The sequence below is a fragment of the Callorhinus ursinus genome, unplaced genomic scaffold (genome assembly GCF_003265705.2).
Source record: "Callorhinus ursinus isolate GAN/ISIS: 27379988/994484 unplaced genomic scaffold, GSC_fseal_2.0 scaffold11, whole genome shotgun sequence".
In the NCBI taxonomy this organism is placed as follows: Eukaryota; Metazoa; Chordata; class Mammalia; order Carnivora; family Otariidae; genus Callorhinus; species Callorhinus ursinus.
Window position 1 is genome coordinate 36070957 of NW_027397073.1, and position 26920 is coordinate 36097876.

The following is a 26920-nucleotide window of genomic DNA, read 5'->3' on the forward strand; positions in this document are numbered from 1 at the left end:
ACAGTCAGCTCTTGAAGGGTGAAATCCATTTTTCTCAGCTGATTTAAACTCTCCCCTGAGGCCATATGTGAACCACACAAGAACTCTGAAAACCGTCCTTTGAAGCCTGGGGAAACTTCGCTTAGGGAAAATGTTTTGAAAGACCTATTTAGAGGTTTGGGTGGCACTTCAAACTTCCTAAACCTGAAAGGTCTCACTGGGCTCTGCAATCACGGATCTAGAAAAGGGCTGAAGACCATATAAATGGCCTAAAGAGCAAAGCAACAGGCCAGTACAAAGGGCACTAGTTGGAGAATTGAGAAATTCAAGCTTTACTCTCTCAGCCCCTCCCATGGCTAGTGAGGGTCCGTGAAACCAAGGGTGGGAAAGGACCCAGCTGCAAAGGTGCCACTCCCTGAACGTGATTCATGTTGTTTTTTTAAATGCCCAAGGTAGGGGTCACCTGGGCAGCTCAGTCGGTTGATCATCCAACCCTTGGTATAGACTCAAGTCATGATCTCAGTTGGAGGATCAATGTGGATCAGCCACATCAGGCTCTGTACTCAGCATGGAGTCTGCTTCAGATATTCACTATCTCTCAAGTCTTTTTTAAAAATTTAATAAAATGGCCAAGGTAGGCAGTCTATAAATTAGAATTCTTCTCAAACTATCTTCATGGCATTTTACAACTTGAAATGCTTGCAGATACATTATCTAATTTTCAGGGTGGTAGTAAGCTGACCATTGAATCTAAAGTGGAATCTTTTTAAAAGGCTAAGAAATTATTGAAGTATCAACTGCCTGCCAAATGCTATACCTTGTCCCACAAAGATTTCCCTAAATCCCTGAAAATAGATCCCCTTCCTGCCCACACCATCATAGTCCAATTACTAGGATAGAAATAAATCACATCACCTCTCAAGTACAAGTAACAGAATGTTTTCTTCTTTTCATTTTAATTTTATTTGAGAGAGAGAGAACGCACCTGAGTAGGGGGAGGGACAGAGAGGGGAGAGGGAGGGGGAGAAGCAGACTCCTTGCTGAGCAGGGAGCCAGACTCAGGGCTTGATCCCAGGACCCTGGGATCATAACCTGAGCCGAAGGCAGCCGCTTAACTGACTGAGCCACCCAGGCGCTCCTGTTTTCTCCTTTCCAATTAAACTAACAAGATCCCAATTACGCTAACCTTTTTCATTTTCTCCTTTTGCTATTCTGTCACTACTACTCTCGCATATGAACTTGAGACTACAGCACTTATAACCAATTGCCAAACACCTTTTTTACTGTTTTTGAATTAAATTTTGAACTGGCTGCATGTGTTGCTCAACTTCTAATGCTTTCCATGTGTTTCGATTCCCAAGTTAAAACATTTCCCATTTGGTATTTCTAACGCAATGGGAATCAGTAAAATGCGCCAAGAATCCCCACCCAAGAATCCATTTTTTCTAAGTCCCTCAGCAAGACCGGAAAAACACATGGGTGCACATCTAATCCTTGAAGAACCACCTTGTAGCAAGGCATGTGCAAGCCATCGATCCTACTTTTCAGCTCCCATGCCCTCTGGATACCAAAATTTCTAGTAACCAATCGCTTTGTTTCCTAACTCTTACTGTTCCATGACAGAAAATGAAGCAGACTCTTCATGGGGGGAGCCTCAGGTGCAGAAAGCCCATCTCTAGAGCTTGCATTACATTCCCCAGGCAGCTCAGACCTACAAGTAAAAAGCATTTATAACGACACTCTAGAACTAATTCAAAGAACTCATTCAAAGGCATGGTGGTTTCCTTACCAGGGGTTGTTTTCTGGATAAAACTGAAGGTTCTGCTGGACAGCAACTTTGGAGTCTAGCTGCCAGCACGTGGTTTAAACTTGTAACATCTGCTACAGGGTGTCCCCACCGCTAGGACTACATTCTCCAGAGTCCATTTCTGCCAGAATGTCATGTTCCTTGTTAAGGATATAAGCAATTATTAGGACAGGGCAAAGTAAACATCAATAATGGTTCTAAGGCAATGCTCAAATATTATCCAACAATCCAACCTCTTCAGAGATAAAAGGTAAAGTTCTAAAGAGGCAAAGAATGAATAATTTAAATAACGTCAAAGGGGGAAGGTAAGCGCACAAATGTGAAGTGAAACCGCCTTAGGAGACCCCCATATGACTGTTTTTCTTTCCTGTGGGTCAATCCACATTTGCTCATTTTTCCTTCATCTTAATTCCCACAGCTGACCTGAGTTCCCAGCTGTATCTGGAAGGTTCTCATGCTAATTCTCTCATAGGTGTATCTCCTTTATCCACTCCCTGTATTTATGTTTACCTGTATGTCTGTAGACAGTAGAGTCATTTTTAAATTCATTCTCTAATTGTTCTTTTAATTCCTGACAACAAATCATTCCTGACGTATCTCTATACTATCCTCTAAGATTACAGCATGTGTGGACAGGTGTGACAGAACTCAATAGCCATCAGCATTTAAACACTAGACTCGAGGCAGTTTAACCACCTAGTGGAATGTTCCACATGCTTCCCCATAGGCTTTCTCCCTTGGCGGGGGGGGGGGGGGGGAGGGGGTTGGTGAGGGCACATCTGTCAGTCACTGTTTGGCCATAAGTTCCCTTAGAGGTTGCCACCAACACAGAGTGGAAAGGCTGATCCCAGCCCAGACCCAGTGGCCTTCTAGACATGTGGACCTTCTGGGAGCTGAGGTAGATTAATAGGAAACAAGTGATGGGAGGTGTTTATCTGATTAGCCCAGAGAACAGAACAGTGGGTAAAAACGGGTCACAGACTTGATGGGGTACAAAAGGGAGGCTTAACAATACACAGGAGTACTACAAGTCTCCTGCTACAAAGGGAGACGCAGAATTTCAAACCTGAGCCCAGTTTGTGCCGAGGCCACAGCCAGCCACCCAGGTCTCTACAGAAAGGCACGGACAGGATATGGGCTCCAGGATTTCTGGAAAATCCATGGATCCCTACATCAAAGGACAGAAAATAGGAAATGTGACCTGCTGTGCCTAACCCCACTAGGGAAGGACATAGCCAGGACACTGTGAGCTTGGCCATCATGACATCCACAAACAGGGCAGGAGGAAACCCCTGCCCTTGTCCCTGTCCCAAGGCTACGGAGGTAGGATAAGAGCAGAATCTGGGGGAATGCAGAGCAGAGTCAGCAAGAAGCCCAGGCCCAAGACTTGGAGTCAGACACAGGAGGGCAGGGGGTACAGGAGAGAAAAGAGGGACTATGGGGGTGGTTCTGGACACAACAGCCTAGGTTATGGTTTCCACAGTCACCCAGTAGATGCATGGGGGCCCGCCCCCTTAGACAATATAGCGCCAGCTGCACCTGTGTGGACCCACTCCAGGGGGGCACCCGGGGGGGGGGGGCAGGACACCCAAGCTACCACACAGGCTTCCAGTGTCTCAGCGTGCACACGCGCGCGAGCACACACACCCATCCTGCACCCCGTGCTAAGAGGCTCCTCCCCTTGATTAGCTAATTTAGAAATACCACCCAGGTGCTATGAAGCCCAAGAGGGTCAAAAAGGCATTTCCCCATTTGTAGAAGGAAACCGTTAGTTTTCGTGGGAATTCTAGAGTCAGGAGGCAGGGAGGACCACATTGGAATCTAAATATCAGTCCAAAACAGCCCACGCGCGGGGCAAGTGAAACATCAAAAAAAGTTGGAGGGAGGCCTCCCTGCAGGGCCAGAAGGGCTCAGCCACATAAAACCCCAGCTCAAACTTAACACTGAGAGGGAAAGATGCTCAGAAGCAGGGGAAGTGGTACTGGGCCGAGTCAGAAGGCTTGGCAAGGTGTAAGAGGATACAAGCCTAGGCCTAAGAAGGCAGAGCCTGAGGAAAGGACTGGAGAACAAAAATGTATGTGGGGGTTGGGGGCAGGATGAAGTCAGTGGTCATGAATCCCCTCAGTCACTCCTGCACTAGAAGGTTCTTCCTGAAATGCTAGCCGCCCCCCCGCCAACCTCCATTTGTCATTCGCCTCTTCAGTGGAACAGTATAGCACAAAGCAGAACTGCATGACTTAGCTCAGGAGAAGTCTTGGCAAATGATAGCTGATGCCTTGTTCTGTTGTTTGTGTTGCTGGAAATAGACTACTTTTTGCATCAATGGGTGAAGCAGTCTTCTCCTTGTGTGATTTTTCTTGCTTCTACAAGTGTCCTCTCTGCAATTTGACCTTTAACGAGCAAGGAGATTAACTTAATGGAGAGATTAGCCACCTCAGCTACCTTGCCAATTTCTGCCTACCTCATCTGTATCTTCATGAGCAGATCTCATCATCTCCTAGGTTTGGGGAAAATGCCTCTAAAGACTCTAAAAACCCTTTGTACCAGGTTGTCCTTCAAAACTGCCATCGGAAAGGATACTTTGCAACCTTCAGCCAATTTATCCTTTTAACTCAATGCTGGATACTTGAAAGTGTCCACCTTATGGGCCGCAGACTCTCACTGGACAGAGTTTATTCTCTTAATAAGACAGGATCTGGTCCAGAAAACTGAAGCACCGAGGTTTTAAGTCCAACAAAATGCCTTCAAAGCAAGCCAGTAGCAAACACTCAGATATTACCTTAAGGATCCTAACAACTTCAAATCTGTTGTTTTTAAATCCTCAATTCCGTCTCTCGGCCCTACAATTCTTCCACTCCTTTTCTCTTCAAGATTAGATTGAGTCATCAGAGCCCTCTGAACATTTTTCTGGTGTCTGGAAATAGGATCACTTGCAGAGACCAAAAAATTTATTTTCTCTAGCTAACCTCATAAAAATGCAGACTTTACATGCCTGTCATAGATTTTTTTCCATCCATCTCTAAGTTCATGCCTACAAAGTGACCACTGGTTTTTCTGAGGGACTGAAGCTAGATTTAGAAGGCGAGTCATACATTGTTTGCTACATTGTTACATCAAGTGGTCATACTCAGAACTGTGCAAAGAAATAACAATTACAGTGGAGAGGAGCATCTCCATACCAAGATCTCATTCCAACTTTCTGCTTTAGCCCTGCTGCCCTATCAGAAAAGGCCTGTGTTGGCTGCCAGCCATGACCTTCAAAGCAGTGCCCAACGGCCTTCACTTTGTGAGGTCTGTTCGGTTGTGGACCATAAAGGCTCCACTCACTCTTGTCCCAATCAGGGCCAGAGTCCCAAAGTTAACACGGGAGAATTCCAATGGCATGTCACTTCCAATTCATCAACATGCAGTCCTGGATTCTAAACATTCCTATACTTAATAAAAGCAGGAATGAACGAGAAAAGATTGTAGGGTGAAAAAAACATTTGAGAAATTTAGTTGATAACATTTTAAGCCCATAGGCCCAAACTGATCCTGGATCCTTCCAGTCCAATCTCGTGGTGGGGAAAGGGGTCTTTGAGGAAATGGCATATGGTGCCAGGGGTAAGGGAACAGTGATTGTCCAATGCCTGTCATAGTTCAACCATTGCTTATATGGCAAGGAGCGGAAGTCATCTGGAAAAGAAACAAGGACTCAACCAGCTGATGTGAAAAAGGTTTTCTCCCCTCTTGTCATGTTTTCCTTTGTCATTTCGACTGAAGATTGTTCCAGGTTTGGGTTTTTCATCCCAAAGGAATCTCTAATATTGCCATTTGGAAAGGGAAAGAATATGTCACAATGGGGGTTGGTACTTCATACACACGACGCATACATTCCATTTTCGATACATAACCAAAGGGTAATGTTTAGTGCTGTTATAATAAATCTATTCAAGATCTTGCCAATAATGGGAAATGGGACAAGAGCGAGCATCTAATACACAGGAAAAATTTTGCCTTCTTGGGTACTGATGTTAATTTATACAGTCAAACCCTCCTATCTGACATAATTAGGGCTGAGGTAATGAATGGGGAGAATTAAAGCACAAAATCCTTTTGAATAAACATCTTAAGACTTTATTTTAATGTGCAGCTATAGGACCTGACCATCTTGGTTTTGCCTGTGATGAGACACTGGGCATACAGCATAAGAAGGACACACACCTTCACACTCACTTTCAAGCTAGGACCTTTCTTTGAATAAGGGTCTACTAACTAGAATTCTCTGTGGACCTTCTTTCATGAACCCCTCCATTGATGTGGTCCCGGGATTTCCAGTCTCAATTTCTGTGAAGTCAAGCAAGAACAGACACTTGTGAAGACTACAGCCCTTCTAGATTTTTTGCAATATTCCAACTTTTATAGTTGTTGCAACCCACCTATGTTGACAAATGCTTTAGTAGTAACTACTTTTGAACCTTGTCCAAAATAGTCAATGAATTTTCAAAGCAGTGACTTTTTATACTCTTACTTAATCAGTTTATAGGGTATTCACCTACCACTTCATTCAATTACTTCATTCCAATAGCAAGTGCAACTGGCATTAAGGAGGTTTGGGAACAAACACTCCGATCTTGTCAGCACCCAGTTCAACCCCTCCAGCAGGAAGGAATGCGTGTCCTGGGAGAGCGCAGGACTGGCTGCTGGGGCTCAGTGTGCTATAGTTGTGTGTTTTACATGGTACATATATTACAGGAGACTCCAGAATACCTAAGTTAATGCAGCAAGTCTGTAACATAGAAGCCGGTTTAAAAAAGTCCTGTACTTGAAATATTTAAGTACAAAAAGTGAATTTACATAATAGGAATTAGTTCATTAGGATTCTGATCTACCCTATTTTAGTGTTAACATGCTTTCCACCACCTTACTATCTTGGTAAATACCAATTCATCTTCATGTCCCAAATCTCTACAGGTTATCAGCTATACTTCAACCAATAGTTAACTTCAACAGTATTCAGCACATAACATACTGGAATTTGTTCTAGATCTGGCTGTGGGAGAAGGTGGGGTTACCCAAAGTCATAGGTCACAGGCCTTTTCTTCAGGTGGACATGATTTATATATATATATGAAGTAACAGGGAAAAGTGTAAAGCAGGTAATTAAAAGCAAATGATTAAATATATAGTGTATATTTTTGTAGTACATGGTTCATGGTCACTCGGTGCCACGGGCAGTTGAGAAGTGAACAGTCAGTGCTGAAGGTTCTACCGATCTATGTTTCCAACAAGGTTAGGAGCCCTCCCACCCTGAGGCTGAGGAGTCTGCTATATGATTTCTCGTTGGCCACACAGTCAGAGATGGTCCCTAGAGACTCTTCCGGCCTCACACATTTAATACTAGATGACCTAAAATTACACGGATTCCCCCCACGTCCAGCCACCTCCTCACCCCATCCCTGGGTCTCCAAAACAGAGAAGCAGGGAGAAAGGGAAGGGACCAGAAACAATCCTTCCCACTCTACTCAGTCCCCACACTCCAGGTGTAGACTGGGCCTCAACACGATGATTTGTGCTCTCTTAATGAGAGGCCTGAATTAAGACCACAACTTATAATAAAAGCAAAAGTACGCGGATATGGAAAACTTCTATGTATAAAGTGAATTTTAATTTTCTTCTTTTTATGACACTAGATACTTGCCTCAACTTAGCCCAATGCCAGGAGGAAACCAGGCCATGGTTTTAGATACACCTCACATAAAAATGGTCTACTCCACATCAATAACTGCTTTCATTGCCATTCAACCCCACACGTGTAGGTGGGGAAACCAAGAGGTACAGGAAATAGCTGCAGGAATGGCCCCAGTGGGGTCCCTGTGTGACATTCTCAAACCATTCTGAACCACAAATATATCCCCTCGACACCACATTGCTTTGTTTCTTTGTATGCCCCATGCTACACTGACCTGACAGGTCCATTTTTTATCACCTGATCACAGCCTGGAGCCGCAACCCTCACGTCCCCACAGGGAGCTTCAAGAGCCACCAGAAGGCACGTGACGATCACTTCAACTGGCTGGAGGTTCACACAGACACTGCCCCACAAAGAACCTCATCAACAATCTGTATTTACCTCCAGCTCTATTCACTCGCCGAACAGCAAAGGAAATCAGAACAAAACAGGGCTTCAAAAGCTATTGCCGGAAATTGCCTCACTAAACTAACAATCTGGGGCAGGGGCTTACCCAAGGAGATAGCATAACCCTAAGTATCCTAAGTATTTTGTTGCTTAGAGGACGTTTCTTATCACACGTTTAATCACTTGAGGGAAGATGGGAAGTATCCTCTTCCGCACATGTCACTCACCGATGCAGGCGTGGACCCTCACAGACAGCTGTGTCCTCAGGATGATGCTGTGCTTCTTGCCCCGCCTAATGAAGACAGAAAACAAAATGGACACAGGGATCAGAGTGGTCGCCAAGAGGACACCTACATGCTGTCAATCAACTTGAAGCTTCTGGCACACCCACCTCAGAGAGACTCTAGATAAGCAGGGACTGAAACAGAACGAGAATCTACCCTGAAATAACGTGATGTCACAGAGCTTTACAAAAATTAAACGATGAAGTTTGACTCTGTGGGATCACACACACATTTTATTACCAAACCTGGTCAACTCCTTCCATCCATAGAGTTAGTGTGTACTCATGCTTGACCATGTTGGGAAAACTTTAAAATCTGTGCCCATCAGGTGAAATCCCTGGAATGTAACACACATCTGCTTGACCATTTTTACATTTTTTGTCTATAGAAGAAGGGCACACAGTGGGGTCATCAAAAAGCCGGTTTGCTGTGCACCAAGTCAAGATGGTTACAACTTTTACCCTTCGCTCACAGGAAGTAGGAGTCCACCAAAGAGCTCACGGGCCATTTATTCTCAAGAATGCCAATTTATACCATGAAAACAGGATGGGGGGGGGCGCGCCTGAGTGGCTCAAGACAGTTAAGCGTCTGCCTTTGGCTCAGGTCATGATTTCAGGGTCCCAGGATCAAACCCCACATGGGGCTCCCCACTCAGCGGGGAGCCTGCTTCTCCCTCTCCCCACTCGTGCTCACACTCTCTTGCACCCTCAAACCCTTTAGAGAAAACAGGATGGACCCTCCTCCCCAATTCTGCTCCTAGTGGGGCTTGTCCCACCCTATGCAGAGAAGGACTAAAGCACCCAGCAGTTGAGAGGATGGCTGGGAGAAAACAGGTGTCCTGGCTACCTAGGGGTAACAAAGGCTTTGGGATTTGGACAAAGGGAAGAGCCAGTGAATAAAGGTAAAATGGAGCCAGCCGACCAGCATAGCCGCAGATAACCTACGGGGTCTCTCAGTGGCTGAGCCCCCTCCCATCACTTTTCTGGCCACTCCTCTCCCCAGTCTGGCAGTGCTCTCTGGCTTCCGGGTTTTGGGGTGGTGCTGGAGGGAAAGGAACAAAATCTCACCAGGACACATGGCTGACATCATGATTACGAATTCACAGTAATCACTGCAACAGTTTTATTTATTCTTGAGACCCGGTAAGAGGGGAAAAATATGGCTTTTAAAAATGGCCTCTTCCAAAGGAGAAAGGAAAACCACTTGCAGAGGCCTACAAAATCATGCAGTGACCTCCAGCCCCGCAGCTGCTTATAAGCAGAAAATCTGCATTCACGATCCCTCCAGATCCCCACAAGCCCCTCCTTTATTCTTTTGTTCATCTGATTGTTTTACAATTGTTATGTGCAAGGCACTGGTCTCGAACTTCTCTCAAGTATACAACACTTGACCCATCTTCCCAAGTCTGGGATGCCTATAAACACAAACTGCAAAACTTTCTTTACACACAAAAATCTTTCTCTGGACAATCCAGATGTTGACCTTCCTTCAAGTCTTCTGATCATGCTAGAAAATTCTAAGTGCATGGACCTGAACTACTGAACAGACTGTGGGGTGTCCGGGGATGCGGAGGCAGGTAGTAGCCACAGGTGTATAGCAGAGATCAAGCTTGGAGCACTAACCTGAGAACCAATGAGTTAAGGCCAGACCCTAATGATGAGTAACAGCAAACCCTGAGTCCACAGACCCCAGGATTTTCTGTAACTCATGCTATCAGCAGTTAGGAGTCAAATAAAGCATGTGGACAAAGAAGTACATGCTTTAGATGCCCGGATATTGGGGGGGGGGGGGGGAAAGTATGGAATGACCAGGGAAAAGATTTCAGAACAGCTCAAGTTCTGGAAAAGTTCAAGAGCGCCGATTGACAGCCCTGCTTTTATCTTCAAGCAACTACAAAAATCGAATTTTGAGGAAGTGCTTGTTTTCCCACAGAATTCTCCAGTCCCACAGCGGGGGTGTGGTGTGATGCGGTTTAGGATCCCGGGCACCTGCACCGAAGCGAACCCCATCCTGGAGTGGCTGTCTTCTGTGCTTGCGCACTGAGGAAGGAGGCAATTGGGTTGGTAATGCTAACCCCTAAGGGAGTTAAAAGACCACAGAAGAAAGGCCTATTTTGTAGTTTTATCACTTACAATTCCTCTGCTTCAACATTTGCCCTCCTTCCCCATCTGCCCCTGTACATGAAATCCTACAATGGAAGAAACCTGTGTGACATCGGGGGCCATGGGCTATGGAAACCAACTGAGAGAAATCAGCCTCAGATCCCAGGAGTTCCAAGCAAAGGAGAGAACTGGCCTCAGCTGAGGGGAGTGGTGGTAAGTGGCAGCCAAGTCCACAGAAGGGGTCCTCCATCTCCCATCCCTGGTTCCTCCCACCTTCAACGTGGGTACCATTGCTGTGCCCATTTTGCAGATAAACACAATGCTAGTAGAAAGGAGATAAACTGCATCAAGTCACACAGCTGGTAGAAATAGACCCAGGCTGAAGGCAGAGTGACTCCATGGTCACCTGCATTATCCTGCCCATTGCTGGACACCTGCCTAACCTTCTCCAGGGCTTACAAAGGAGAGAGAGTCCGGGCATTCTTAGGGAACTGGGGTAACCTCAATACTAAAACCTAACAAAAATGACATACATTGGGGCACCTGGGTGGCTCAGATGGTTAAGCCTCTGCCTTCAGCTCAGGTTCTGATCCCAGGGTCCTGGGATCGAGCCCCCCATCGGGCTCCCTGCTCAGCAGGAAGCCTGCTTCTCCCTCTCCCACTCCCCCTGCTTGTGTTCCCTCTCTGTCTCCGTCAAATAAAATCTTAAAAAAAAGATACATTAGAAATTAAGACGCAATTTAAGACAATACTGGCTAACCAAATAAGATTTATTCTAATAATTAAAAAAGAATTGAAGTTCCAGGTTTTATTTAAATATATATCAAGGAGCACCTGGGTAGCTAAGGCAGTTAAGTGTCCAACTCTTGATTTCAGCTCAGGTTGTGATCATGAGATCAAGCCTTGCACAGGGCTCTGCGCTCAGCGAGGAGTCTGCTTCTCCTTCCCCCCTGCTCATGCTCTCTCAAATAAAGTCTTTAAAAAAATAAAAGCTTTAAAAAAATTTTTTAACAAATAAAGTGACTACTCTGGATGCAGAGATGGAATCCTCATTTTGAGGATGCTATAGCAGCTTTACCAGTCCCAAGGAGGACTGCCTACATTTGAACTCCAACAAGAAACTTATTTTGGTTGAAGGTATACCCTACCCACTACATGCCTTCTTGCCTTGATGTGATGCTGGAAGGTGAGCAGCCGTATTTGAACTGTGAGGAAGCATGAAAGATGGAAGCCGCATCCTAAGGATGGCAAAGTAGAAAGAGGAAATAAGCCCAGGCCCCTAAGAGCATCTTGTCATCAACATACCATCCTTCAAATGGCCCTAATTATTTAATTAGATTTCATTTTTAAGAGAAGTTTTAGGGGCACCTGGGTGGCTCAGGTCATGATCTCAGGGTCGTGGATTCGAGCCCCGAACTCAGACTCCGCACTCAGCGGGGGAATCTGCTTGAAGATTCTCTGCCTCTGCCTCTCCCCCAGCTCGTGTGCTGGCATGCTCACTCTCTGTCTCCAAATCTTTTTAAATAAAGAGAAGTTTTCCTCCAAGGAATCACCCCAGCCTCTCTGGTCTTTGATGCTTGTCACCTGGGTCCCAGACCAACATTCCTCACCTGGCCACCTCACACCTTGAGTATGGTTCAAGGTAACCTAATTTGTATAATTGCTCTCTCCCCCTCCCCAAACTGGTCCCACTCCAGAACCTCCTACTTTTCTAAAGTTGCTGTCTGTATACTAGCCAATTAATGTCAGGTGCTCATTTTACCCTTGTCTTGCTGTAGTCAACTAGTTCCACAGCTCCCCTCTTCCACCGCAAGCTCCAATCCCCTCCGCCCCTGCTTTCTCCGCCACCAGGCTCAGGTGCTAGAGATCAGGGTGGGCCACATCAGACAGCTGCCTCCCTGTTCAAAGTTCTGTACACTCACACACACCCCTCCTGGTTACTGGACTTCCAAGACTTCACAGGTCAGGTCTCTTCTGACTCCCACCCCCACCTTAAAGCCCAGTGCCCACCCAAGCTCACCCACTCCCACTGGATGTCATCTTTGTCCAGTGATGCGATCCGCATTTGAAGGTAGAGCTTTTCCCTTCCCACTGTCCACTCAGCATGGGAGTAGATTCTCTCCTTGGATTTCCTACAGAACCATCTCCTTCCCAGGCAGCCCAAGAGGGCTTTAAAAAGCACCACTGCCTAGGCCCACCCCCAAGTTCTGATTTCATTGGTCTGAAGCTGAGCAGGAAGGGAAGTTGTTCAAGTTCCTCAGGTGGGTGTAGGACCCACTCCAACACTGAAAACCTAGGCTGTAAGTTCCCAACCAAACAGCAGACCACCTGAGGAGCTTTTCAAGAGGTGAGAATCTGGGCCTCAGCCCACCCTCCTAAAGCAGGCGCCTAGAAGCCAGTATTTCTAGGCAGCTTTCTTCCAGGTTATTCGGAGGCAGCCCAGCACTGGCCCAGGGCTGGTGTGCAAGGTTTTAGGTGAGGAGGGGTTCCACAGCCTTCCATCAGATTCTCAAAGTTTTTTGCATCCCAAGAGGTCAAGTTTGAAGGAGTAAGTAGTTTTTCCTTCTTACTATTGGACAGAAAACCTCATCCAGTCACCTCTTTGTTCGCTTCTAGACTAAGCAGCATTGAGAAGTCACCTACATTTTGAACCCAAATCTAATTAACTTACTAAACCTGAAAATCCAAGCCATACACAAACAAAAACCCTGGACAAGTTGAAAGACTCTGGTTCAGGTGTGGATGAGAAGCAGTGAGCAGCTTTTCCTTACTCTCCTCCTAGGGGATGACCTTCAGCTCAGAGTACAGGCGTGTTGTCTGGGGCTCTTCTGGCAAGTCAGCGAAGGAGACAAAGGGTCTCCCGTCTTCTCAGTGGCCACCAGGCTCAAACTGCAGGCTACCAAGCCTGGCCGCTGGCCTGGGTGAGGGAGAAAACCGGCCCTTTTCAAACAAAAGGGGCCATCCTGGCAAGTTCAGGGCTCCGCTCTTTGCTGTTGAGCTCCCTCACCCACAAACCGTGCAGAAACCTCAGGGGTCCATGCTCCCCCCCACACACACACAGGGTTCCTCGGGGTTTATGAGCTACAGGCTGAGAAGCTAGGCATCTTAGAGCCAAACCAGGGCTCTCCACAAGCCCTTTGTACCCCTACGCACATCAACTGCAAAGCTGGAAGGCTGGGGGCACAAAGGCCCCTGCATACCAGCTTCCTCACCTGCACTGGAGGGGACTTAGAGCCGGCCCATCGCACCGTCCACTCAGTGCAGGAGTTCACGCTCCCTTACACAACTTCTGGCAGCATTTTCAGAAATGGTCTTCCCAGGCTGCCCTGGAGGGCTTTAAAAAGCAGCACCGCCTGAGCCCACCCCCAAGTTCTGATTTCATTGGTCTGAAGCTGAGCGGGAAGGGAAGTTGTTAAAGTTCCTCAGGTGGGTGCAGTACTCTCCAACACTGAGAACCTAGGCTGTAGGTTTCTGACCAAACAGCAGACCACCTGAGGAGCTTTTGAAGCGGCCAGGATCCCAGGTCCCACGCCAAACCTCCTGAAGCAGGTGCCTAGAAGCCAGCATTTCTAGGCAGCTTTATCCGGGGGTATCTGGCTCTAAGTACCTTCAAATGTTCAGCCCTTTCCAGCCCTGCCCGGCCTGAGCTGCAAGCCTCCCACTGGCAAGCTCTCCCCAACCCCCAGGGTTGCACCCGACTTCCCCACGCACACACAGCCCTGTGAGGAACAGCAGGGGGTGAGGAGGAGTTAGCAGCACCCCAGCCGATGAGGGGACTGCAAGAGAAGCAGCAACTGTCTTCAGAGCTGCCCCCGGGGCGCAGGTCTGAACAGAGCCAAACGCAGGGAAAGGTGAGTACCCTAAGTGACCGAGACAAAGGTAGGAGCACTTAGGGATGCACACCCCAAGTGCAACAACCACACTGATCCTCACCGCACCTTGCAGCTCTCAAGTGCTCCTCAAGCTCCTTGGAGCTCTACGGTGCTCCCCCCTCTACAGCCCCCTCGCCCTTGCAAGGCCGCTGTCCCCTCCAGGGCTAACCTCAAGCCCCACCTTCTCGGTGACAGGTCCCTGGCACTGGTTTTCTTTCGGAGGCAGTGGAGGTAGAAATGAGCAAAAAAGAGGCCTGGGCTCTCTGGCCCAGCTCTGCCCTGTGGGCAAGGATCCAGCCTTGGTTTCCTTAACTAAAAGAAATGAGATTTCGGAGTGCTTGGTCTGCATGGACCCCTCCAGGTCTAAAATCCAGTGATTCCCATTTCAGTGTATCTACTTCTCAAATGCTGACTGTAATTACAGTAAGGGCTATTCCTTTTGAGTTTGTATTATATGCTGGGAACTAGCTCACTGTTTTAGATACTATACGTCATTTCATTTTTCCTCCACAACAACCCAATGAGGATGCATTATGATTATCCCATTACTAGGAGACTGGGGTTCAGAGAGGGGCAGTAGCATCCCCATGGTTACACAGCCATGAGACTAACTGCAAAGCCCATGTCCCTAACCACTAGGCCATGCTGCTCCCCACTGTGCTCTCCTCCAGTCCCAGAGACCTTGTTGGGATCCCTGCTGACACGGGGAGGTAAATGAAATTGAGTAGTATTGTCCTCATTTTATAAATAAATTTTATAATCTCCTATCAGAGATAAAGTGACTTGCACAAGGTCACACAATGAAGGGTCAGGAATAATCATCCAGAGGGTTCAAGGCTTCTGGTTCTGTGCACCATGCTGTGGTGGCTAATTTCCCTGGCCTTGGAAGGCAATAAATAGACCTGGCTCTGTTTTGGTAGCATAATAATTGCTTTGTCCTTCTACTTTTGAAGGTCTTTCTCCTCTTCTCTGATTAACTATAGCTTAAGTGATAATTCTAAACAAGGAGTGAGTTAATTTTTAGTCTTGGCATAAAAGAGCAGGGCAATGGACAAGAACAAAGAAACTCCTCCAGCAAGGAAATTCTCTCAGAACACCCTGTACAAAAAAACACCACCATTTGCACATCGCCTGCCACACGTTGTCATCATATGGGCACAACTTTAGCAGATTTTTGCTATAATTCACACAAAGAAATCAAGAAAAAAATGGTTTCATGTGTCCTTTTCATGACTCCAAAGGGCAATTCTTAACTAAAAAGAAATTATATTTTAACTCCCATTCGTGGGAGACAAGAGTTCTTAGGCACACAGACTTTGCCAAATGCCACCCTCCTAGGGGAGGACATGGGAGGGACACTTAATCCAAATGACACTGCAGATGTGTTCAGATGCCTCCTACCTGTGAAGGAAGGCTCAGCCGACGGGCTGCTTCCAACCAGCTCCCAGTAAGTTGCCATATGCCGCCAGCGCTCAGTGGTGGTAGGTGACCCAGGGATAATGGAGGACCCGGCAAGGCCAAGGCATCATCATCCTGGCCTGTCTTCTGCAACCTAAGCCAGGGACACAGGGGCCTTCCCACCAGTGGTCAAAAGGGTAGCTTCTTCATACTCTTCCAGACAAAAAGGAGTGTCATCCTGAGTACATTCCAAAGGACAAGGTGGGGAGGTCACCACAAACCAGGACTTTTGCAAACACATAAAGTTCCCTCTGGGCTGAGTTTGGGGCCTGCCTGTCAAAAGCACAGCTACCCAGCATGGTCTGGGACCTTCTCCTGTTGACACTTTCCCACATATGAGTCCTGCCTTCTCATCTTGCCATAATCCATCTTAGGTGTAGGGTGCAGAAATGGGGTCAAGGTTGTACCTATCAGATGGACCCATGGCAGGTGATGATTCGCAAGGGAACAGAGTGAGAAAGTAAGCCCCAGGATCTCCTCTGGGGAGCTTGCAGCAGGGTTCCTGGCTCTTGAGGCATGGCCGCAGGGACTACCAGCACCTGGATGCTGAAGCTGACGGTGCCAGATGATGGCAGCAAATGCGTCCTCCCTGGAGCCACCATGCAGCGTGCTTGAGTGCTATTGGAACCAAATCCAGTGTTTTAGCCTGGGGCCGAAGATGTCCTTGCATGAACCAACCTTACGTCACCAAAGGTGCCAATGTACTTCCTGAGTAAACCTGAAATGTCTTTGCCCAGAAGCTCCTGGGAGGATCAGGGGAGTACAGACTTGGAATCGGGTCCACCTGTGTTCAAACTTGGCTCTACCATCTACTGGCTCTCTCTCCCTGGAAGTGTAATTTAATTCCTGACCCTCAGTTGTTTCAGATGAGAAACAGAAACAATGAAATCCAGTCATATGACTGTTAAGAGAATGAACTATTAAATAAACAGATCGTGAATAACGTGCCTGGTATCGTGGTTGGCATAACAGGCGTTCCATAAATGTTACTTTCTTCCCCAGTTTAATTTTCTTTTTTAGAGAAAGTGTGCACATGCTGGGGACGGGGGGCAGAGGGAGAGAGAGAATCCTAAATAGACTCCATGCCTGGCACTGAGCCCGATGCAGGGCTCAATCCCAGGACCCTGAGATCATGACTTGACCCGAGATCAAGAGCCAGATGCTTAACTGACTGTGCCACCCAGGTGCCCCTTTCTTCCCCACTCTTAACTCCAACTGCTGTCTAATGTAGTGATGCTTTTTTCCCCCTAGGCTCCCATCTCCAAATCATTTGAATTTTGATAAGAAAAAAATCAAAGAGGGCATGGTCTTCAACTATAACACCAGTAGAGACATTTTTCAGGTTGATAATAATCTACTCATAACACACCTGGTATATGTTTAATCAATGAGCCATGAAGTCATCCAATTAAACTGTCATCTAGCCTGAATTCTTGCATCTTATATAAAGGGATGTCATTGTCAAATACTCAGTAAAAACTATAGCAATGGAATGTTCCCAAGTCTATCAATCTAATAATTTTTTTTAAATAATGATGAGTAGAATCTGGTGTGACATAATAATGAGTGTGTGTATAGCCTATGGTAGTTTCTAGGGTCTGTTCCCATTGGGTCCTCAGAAAACCTTGTTGGTTCCTACAAAGGATCTTGGCCTTAGTGCTCATGGTCATGTTATTCAGGAATCCATTCTGGGGTCCTGCCATTTACTTGACTACCAATATTCAGTAAGTACCTATAATGTGTTGAGAAAATGCTAGATGATAGATATTCAGACAAGCCCAGTACGACCTAGTAGAGCTTTAACAGCAGACAACTGAGGGAGGGGACAATTAAAGGGGAAACACCATAAACTGTGGCAGGTATAGGGAAAACCCAGCATATCATCGTAAATACTAGAGTCAGGTAGAAAACTAACACTAAGAAGGTTTCCATTGTCCCTCATTTTTGAGCCATTCATGAAGAATCAGCATTCCCAGATAAGATTCATCTGGCTGTAATCTATTTTTAATTCAGGCAAGATAGCTTCAAAGCAACTTTTGGGGAGGTGCTCGAACACCAGATTAAGACAGCTAAGCTTTATTTGGAAAGCAACAGGGAATCTCTGAAGGTTTCTAAGGAGGAAAGTGATGAAATCAGAGATATACTTGGTTCTGAATGGATGAGGACCGAAAAGAAGGCAGGGGGGCCCCCAATCAAGAAGCTATTTCAATAACCTAATAAATAAAGGAAGAGCTGACCATATGTTTATATGTGATTTATATGTGATTTGACTTTCTGCACACCTGTCTGATTTTTTATGTCTATAGCTTTATTCAGATTCACAGCAATCAGAAGTATTAAGCAATTCTCTATGTAGTCTAAAAGTAACTTAATGTTAATTAACACCATCACAAATCATTTTCTCCACTGTTGTGAGTTCAAAAGATGATATAGCATAAAATAATCTACTAGGACATCTGCCAAGGAAATGAAATATCCAGGAAGTTATCAGTAAAAACAATGCTTAAGATAGTTGTCAAACTACTAAAATCTATTAAATATTAATTATATTTGGTTTAAAAAAAAAGGTCAATATAATGTGCTTAATTAAACCATACCAGAAATTTTCCTGCCCCTGAGTGGCCTTGTCAAGAAAAATTACCCCAAAATGCAAAAGAGTTTGCAATTACTACCGGTCAGTCACTTGCATCTCCCCTCTCTTGTGTGACTGTGAATGTAGAGAAGGTCAAAGCTACGGTGGTCTCTTCTGAGTATTTTAAGGCCTTAATGTACCCCCATATCTTAGAAGGTTGGGACAACAGTTGCTCTTACCCAGCATCATCCTGGAAGCCTTCCAGCTCGTCCCGTTGCTCTGCCAGGGTGGCCTCCAAGTCCAGGTAGGCGCCATTGTGGGAGAGCTGCAGCGTGCAGTCATCGAGCTGCAAGAGAAAGAGCCTTTAAGCCCAGCCTGCTCCTGGGATGTGGACTTTGGATGGAGAAATTAGTTCATGTTGCCCTCAGCTGTTTTTTTAAATCAAGCATGATTCTGAAATTCAAATCATAACTGGAAGAGGTAGCGGGTTCATACAAATAAATTGCGAGCACACGACATAGTGAGCAGCCAGCAGTGACACCTATGAAGGGAGTGGCATTGACAGGGCCCAGGAGACGGACAGGGAAGGAGAAGGAGCCCTTTGGTGCCAGTGCCACTTTCCACTCTGAGGGCCCCAGGAATACGCCATGGAGGATTTGGGGAGTGGAAACCAAAAATCACAATGCCGATGTGACCATAGATTAAGAGTCACCGAGTTTAAAAGGCAAATCTGGTGGGCAGAACCATGCCCTTTCCTTTGATTCAGTGAGAAGCCTACTCCTTCAGATTCTATGGTCAAACCTGGCACGTGACAATGAGTAGTTGCTCAATAAACATTTTACAGTTGAACTAAAAGAAACGTTCTCCATCTGAATGGCACCATATGCAAATTACAACGTACCAAAGAAGACATTAGGTCTCTTTGTTACTAGTCGTATTTTTTTAAAAAATTATTTAACACTTACATGTTGTTAATTATGCCCCATGCATAATTCTAAGCATTTTACATGTGTTACATCATTTGATTCTCACACAAACCCTACTAACTTCTATTGCTCTCCCCATTTTACAAAGAGGAAATGAAGGCACGGGGAAAGACTAAGTTACTTGCCCAGTGTCACTTCTGGGAAATGGCAGAGCTGGGATTTGGATGCTGGTAGTTTGAATCGAGGTCATGCTCTCAATCACTACGCCACTCTGCATCCTCTCTACGGCCACAAACCTACAAAGGGCTTGAAAATATCATGTTTGCAAAATGCAGTATGTGTCATCTCAGTGTTCTGGTGTGGCCAAGGCCATGCCACATGTTTGCCAACCCCGTTCCCTTTTCCTCCTGGGCCCAAAGGGCACATATCCCAGCCTTACAGTGGGGCTAATGGCCATGTAACTGAGGGCTGACCAATGGAATATTAGTGAAAGTGAAAAAGGCTCCCAGCAGGCCTGGCCTCAACACCCCTGCACACCCATCCACCCTTCTCCTGCCTCTCCTACAGCCTGAGGCAGGGAAGCCAGAGGCTGGATGCAGAAGAGCCAAACGAGGACTCCAAAGTCTGGAAACCAGAAACCAGCAGAGCCCTGGATAGGAGGAGCTCTCGTTCCTGAATCACTGCGTGGCAGAGAGCATTCCGTTGCCCGGCGTCCACTACCCGCCCTGGCTGGTGACAAGAGCACAAGGCACGAGCCTTTGCTGTGGTAAATTGTTAGGATTGTGAGGTTGTTACAGCAACCAGCATTCCATGACATTTAAAATGATAATACACTTAAAAGTACAGGAAAATAACTTTACTAAAGATTAACAGTATGAGGAAATCCAACTTCATGCTTGATTTCTTGGGCCATAAGGGTGGTTCTTAGTAGTCACCTACCTGATGAGTTAAGGCTCTTATTCCAAAATGACAGAAGATTGGGGGAAAGTGAAGGCAAATATTTAGCTCCTTTAAAACGTCTAGATAAATGCCTGATAATCCTCCCAATTATAAGTGAGAGTTCAAACAAGGAATTAGTCCCTTTTGATGGAAAAGCTTTGCTTATTATCCCCAAAAAGAGAAATATAGATTGTCGACTTGTCTAGAATCGGCATCTATAACAGCCTGCTAATTCTGGTAGAAACCCCGCAGCCCCTGTTTCTAGTTATCCTCAACAGAATGAAAGGAATTTGTTTTTTTTTTTTTATTACTTGTAAGAAATACCTAGCTAAATCATTTGAAGGGGTTAATCCCATTTGATTCACTTGTTTTATTTCTCTCATAACAAACCGCTCCTCTTAGCTACTAAAGGCACACTGGTGAGGCTCAGCGTTCTTGACTGGCATTTTACAGATGGATCATCTCATCTGAGAAAGCATTTAAACCCAAGGATCCAATTGGCCAAACTCACTGTACTGTGGTGTGAGAGGTGCACCCCGAGTTCGGGGGGGAACATGCAGGGGAGCTGCCTCCCCCAGCCTGCGGAAGCAGCCGACAGGAAGGATTTCCTGCAGAAGGCATCTCCTGGGCCAAGGGTCTCCTGTGGACTGAAATCAGACTTGATTGCTCCTAGATGGAAAATTCCATTAGAAACTGGACCTGTTAACATGTACACTAAACCATGTGTAGAGTTTCAATCAGCGCAGCTCAGGCCTGCTTTGACCCCCTGCTGAGGTTGTTAACCAAGAAAACTGACTTGATCTGTCTTGTTGATAGTACTAACACTTTTGCTTCTTTTGCATCCCACTTACAATCCACAGACCAGAAGATGGGGATAATGAAAGCCCTGTAAGCCATAACAGTTCCTTTTGCCTCAGCCCCTGGAAACGTGTGAGCCCAGAGAAAGAGGCTTTTGGATAAAGAGTTTCTGCTTCTCCTCCAGGGGGCCTGAGTCATTCCAAGGCTGGGGTCCACACTCAGGCCAGACAGAGAGAACCAAGTCGGAGAGGAAGTGTTGCTGTGGGCGCGGGGAGAGGCCGAATGTGCACGTGTCTGTGGTATAAGTACTCCTGTGAAGGCCCATTTCAAGCTACCAAAGTGAAGTCACTGAGTGTGGAGTTGGAAAAAGAGACACAGAAGCCCCCCAGTATATAGTGTTTTCACTATAACTTATTTAATTGTATGTTTATATAATTTACTTTTCAATAATGGCTACATTCAACAACTAGCTCATACAATTTCCCAAGAATTGACCCGTCAGCCCCCTCCAGCCACCCGGGCCAGCTCCAGCACACAATTTCTGGCCTTCCCACGTCATTCACTGGAGGCACCCAAAGTGGAGACAGCAGGAAGCAGATAAGAGGCTGAGGACCCCATCCCGGCTTTCCATCCTCACCACCCCACCTAGCCCTATGGTCTTCTCCTTAGCTGGGGCAGAGGTAGGGCTCTCTGGTCACCAGGAGATATAGCCTTGTTCTTACTGGCAACTGTGGCCAGTTTGCCCATCATCTTCATCCCATACCTTCTGCTTTGTTCTCAGGAGCCTGAGATGAATATGAATATCCGGTTTTCCTCAACATTCACCAAGTATCTGCCTCAGCACACTCCCAGCCAGCCTGGAACCACAACAGAACACCCCACAGTCTCCCTGGCCTCCAACAACAGAATCCCAAAAGCTTAGCAGAACTGCCTGTTCTCATCATTCCTCTCTTCACATTCAGGGCATCATCGCTACCCTTTCCATAGCTCAATTTTAACAAAATTATATGTCAGGCACGGGCTGGGCACCAAGGAACACATAAAGGCTTCCTTCCCTCAAAGATCATTTTATTGAGTAAATATAACACACAAACAGAACACAGAAGAGAATTAAAAGCCATTTAAACCTACTGTTACAATGTGTGGAAGTTCATCCTCAGTCGTATTCCTTCCCTATAATTAGCAGCCACAGGCTCCCGGGACCCAAGCATCCTCCGTAAAAATGCCCCAGTCCTCCTTCCCAGAAGAAAGGCCACCATTCCTTCCTGAGCCGGCGTCACAACCCTGCTCCCCTAATTAAGTGATGGGCAATCTGTACTAGTGTTAGTTAACCAAAACAGGGGAGATGAATATGTGCCTCTTAATCTGTCATGACGTGTGTGTGTCGTCCTCACAGTAGAGCTACAGGTCGGGGTCAAGGTCAGACGTCGCAGCCTTTAGCGAGCCGGGACACGTGAGCACCACGGGGGTCCCAACGCACACTGCCCGCTCCACTCGCCACCCAAGCCCCAACTCATCCGTACACCCGAGACACAGGAGATTAATATTTAAACCATCACATGGGCCAAGGAGTCAGAATAAAGGGCTTCTTTGCTGGACTGACACATTGAAACCGTGAAATCCCCTAAAGGAGGGTCAGCTTTAGGTATCACTTTAAAAGCAAATTGGTGAGTACACTCAATGAATTCTTCAATCTTGTCAGGGATACCTGTTGTAAAAGAACCCACCGATGTGAATAAGCAGTGAGTCAAGTCCCAACCTGGCTGTTCCGAAGATTCACACAGAACTATCCAAACTTTGCTTCCACAGTGGGGGACGCAGACACCTCCCTGCCAGACCAGCGCCTGACAGGCAACCTCAGTTCCTACTTCCACCCAGGCAACCTGATCCCCTCCCTTGGCCGCTCATGTCAACCGTCTTCCTGAATGACTTAAGGGTCCTGGAATTTCCTGACTCCGACAATTTTCATGTCAGCCCTGATCCCCTGGCAGCTTGTTCCCCGCACTCCTTTCTTGGCTTTCGGTGCAGTGGCCAGGTCACTGCCGGGCACTGCAGGACATAAGACAAAGCAGGGAGCCCTGTGGGAAGATACTGTTACAGGGCTGTTCCAGAAGTGCGGCGGGCAAGGAAGTCTAGTGGCAGCGACACTGGCGTGGCAGGGAGACCTCAGCTGCTGGCTGTGAACGTGTGGCCAGGATTCCGGTGAGGGGGCGGGGTGCTCAGGAGGGGCTCAGCCACAGAGCCACAGGAGGGATCCTTCCAAACACCCTGGAACTGTGTGTCACCCCACGTTCACACACCATTAAAGCAGGCCCTCCGCCCCTTGCAGGCAGGTTGCACAAGGCCACTCTTGGGTTCTCTTGCCTGTTCCCACAAAGACAGGGCATTCAAAAAGAAAAGGCAGACTCACCATCCTGAGGGAAAAAAAAATCTAAAACAAGGCTGATGTCACATCTCGATTTGTATATTATTTTCTTTCCTTAATCCAGTGAAGTGGCATGTTCCTGGGGTGGTTCAATGATTACCTCCGTTTGGCAAGTGGTCCACAGTGATCCTTAGTTTAGGCAATAAAAGAGATTTGCATGGAACCATTCTATAAATAGACACAAGGGCTATCCTTTAAGCTAATTTTGGTAATAGTTCAGAAGTAGAAATACATAGGCTGATTTTCAAGAGAAGAAAAATAAAAGCTAAAATATCATTTGCTCATGTCATTTAATCGGTTCCTCCCATCCTCATACCCACATGGCTTGCAATATGATTCTGTGGCTCCTTCCATCAAGAGGTGGATTCTCTCTCTGCTCTTAGAATCCAGGTTGGCCCATGTATTGCTTTGGCCAACTCAGCAACACGTGTGACATCGTAGAGACTTGAAAGATACTTGTTCCCCTAGGGCTGTCCTCTCTTACTGCTCCTGGAACTCTGCCAGCACATGAAGAAGCCAGGGATAGCCAGCCTCTGGGATGTCTGTTTGTTCCTGCTGCCTTTGCGACATCCTGCCAACTGCCTCACACTAAGTGAGGCCAACATGGATCATCGAGCCTCCAGATGACCCACCAGCTGATGACAGACACAAGAGAGTCCAGCAGATGTCAGCCAAACTGGCCCAAACCAGAAGAACCACCCAGTACACCCATAGACTTATGAGCAACCTCTTACGAATGTTGCTTTAGGTCCATTTCCCCCTTGTAGGGCCTGCCACCTCACCCCACCACAGACACGCAGCCCCCAGGGAATGCAACTTCACACTTAGTGTGCTGGATCGGTGATGGGTGACAGGCTCCCACCCCAAGGTGCCCACTGAACACACCATGACACTGCTAGCTCAGCACAGGAATGCCACCACAATGCCCGGCCCTCAGAGACCACAGAGCAGACATGTCCTTCCCGTAGCCCCCACCAGGGACAGAGGACAACAGCAGATACTGGGCAGAAAGGCTGGGAACATCAAGGAGTGGGCAAGCAGTCAGCTGAGACTCCCTCCCAGGGAGGTAAGGAGGCAGCAGAAGGCAAAACAATACATGAGTTGTGGTTCAGAGCCCTTAGAGCACGTTCCATCATCCCATTGTACAAAACGCACATTCAAAGATAAAAGTATGGAGATTCTCAAGATAGCATCTGCAAGCACAGGGCTCTTCGGACTGCACTGGTCACACACCCACAAAGCCGGCCCTGCTACTGGCTCAGAAACGAAGCATGGCTGTGGGTCCCCTCTCTCTCCAGGGCAGCCTGATGGGGGGCTCCCTGGGTACCCCCCTTTCAGGCTCATCCCAACTCTAAGATCAGTAGAAAGGCAGTCGGCACATTTCCATTCATCAGGTCTAAGAACACTACACCTGTTTCCCCCTCAAATGGGGCTTCTGTTGCTTGGCAGTCATGAAGCTTGTGGCTTCTTTAAACTTTGTCATTCCTTCTAAAGGCAGCAGAGACAAGGAACTAGACACAGGTGACGGGCAAAAAAATAAATAAATAAAGTTAGGAAAGAGAGCTTTCCAATAAACAGTGCCACAAGGTCCATCCACAATTTCTTAACACCTGCACAAAACCCGGGCTCAGCCATTCAAGCATCTACGGGCTGTGGTTGCCCTGTAACCCATACAGACCACTGCAGAGGGACGAGATGCACGGAGGGCACACGTGTCATGGCTGCCCTCTACCATTTCCTAAGATGGATAGTGAAGATGTGGCAGGTGTTTCATACAAACCTTTCACATTTATTCCTTTGTATATATAATACATTTCATAATAAAAAATAGTTTCATATATCGGTCCATTTTCTTAGAGAAAAACCAGATGAAACTGATTTACATGATATCACAAGAAAATAGGTCCTATTGGCTAACCCCAACAAATCTTATTCAAACTTTTAAATCTTTAGGTGCCCATTTAGCTTCTTTGGAACAACAAATGCATCACAGGTACTTTATTTCTTTTTTTAAGATTTTATTTATTTGAGGGATAGAGCAAGAGAAAGAGCGCACAAGGGGAGGGAGGGCCAGAGGGAGAAGCAAACTCCCTGCTGAGCAGGGAGCCCGATGTGGGGGGCTCGATCCCAGGACCTGATATCATGACCTGAGCCGAAGGCAGACCCTTAACCGACTGAGCCACCCAGGTACTCCCATCACAGGTACTTTAGTAAATGTTTTAGGGTAAAGTACGAGAATATTTTTGAAGATCCAGCATATATGGGTTACAAAATAATATGAATGTATTTACTTCGAAAGAGGCTGGATTTTACTTCCTCGGAAACCTTTAGTAAGTTATGTTATTTGTGACCACCAACTTCAGCGAGAGAAGCAATGTCCTGAAATTGATTGAGGCAGTTTCCAGATTTCTATTTAAGTCAACAAAACCATACAGCTCACCAACCAAAGGTCAGGGCTCCTGCCAAAGTCTACAAGAAAGACAAAGGCAAGATTTCTCCCATTAAGAGCTTAAGCCGAGGGGATGTGATAATCTGGCAAATATTTGAATTATTTTAAAAGACTTTTTTATCATTAAATAAATAACCAAGAATGCATTAACCCTCTCTCTTAAAGACGCTGGAATATTTACTTATGTTTACAGGTAACTTTTTCCATTTTCTATTTCCCTTCAATTTGAAAAACAGTATCAGCACTAAATTTCATGATTATATCTGATCCATTACAGTCATCCATTCCTTCATACAGGTTAACAATCCTTTCCTGGGCTCATTCCCTGTGCCAGGCACTGTGCCATGTCCTAGGGAGCTGACCAGGATCAGGACAGCCCAGGGAGCACTCACAGCTGTAGACGGGGCTGATCCCCAAACAGCTGGTCAGAGTTCAGGGAAATGAGGACAATGAGCTTGTCACCTTTGTTGTATCTGTTCTTGTTTTCATTGCGGGACAGGTTTGGGCAGCAGGGAGCTAAAGGATGCAAATCCCTGCCAGGGAAGGAGTGTGAGTGGTCGAGACACTGAAAGAAGGAAGCCAAGGGCTCTGGAAGAGGAGACTTCCTGGCCACAGGAGAGTTTAGGCTTGATTCTAGGGCAACAGAAAGCCACGAAACGGTTGTAAAGGGTTGCACGCAGGACCAGCTTTACAGTGTGGGGATGGAAGGGAGAAGACAAATGAAGATGCTAATGCAGGAACTAGGGGAGATCTGAAGGGGGTTTGGACAATGGTGGAAGCTTGAAAAAAGAGGCAGAGGGCTGATTCAGGGAAAGACAGGGGAAGGGTGAAGGAAAAGCCAGGCCGACACGGGGATTGATCAGATGCAGCGGTACCCAACAGAGAGAAGCAAAATCTTGAGTTTCCTGTTTGAGCAAATTAATATCTTTCAGTGATACCTTTTACAAACGTGAGAAACACAAAACGGAAAGCTCTTGGGGGCAGGGAGCCAGAATAGAATTGGGGTTTTTGTAGTTCACATGTTACATCTAAAACAAGTGGAGATGCTGAGTAGAGAAATTGATTTGGGGGGTTCGAGCATAAATACAAACATGGTAGTTGAAATCTCACAAACGTACTGGTGTACCTAAAGACAACAGCTAACTTTTTGTATCTTGAAGATCTGGAATGAGATCCCCTTTTTCATTCCTG

The 26920-nt window shown here is 46.5% G+C and overlaps 1 protein-coding gene across 5 annotated transcripts in view; it reads right to left on the bottom strand.

Moving 5' to 3' along the window:
• The window catches only part of FHOD3 (formin homology 2 domain containing 3), a 449329-nt gene that overhangs the window by 372150 nt on the left and 50259 nt on the right, over window positions 1-26920 (bottom strand). For all 5 annotated transcript variants that reach the window (XM_025886682.2, XM_025886681.2, XM_073898306.1 and 2 more), the window contains exons 2-3: window positions 18432-18538; window positions 8132-8196 (exon numbers count right to left, since the gene is read on the bottom strand). In XM_025886682.2, the coding sequence (XP_025742467.1) occupies window positions 8132-8196; window positions 18432-18538 (172 nt within the window). The remainder of the gene's footprint in view (window positions 1-8131; window positions 8197-18431; window positions 18539-26920) is intronic.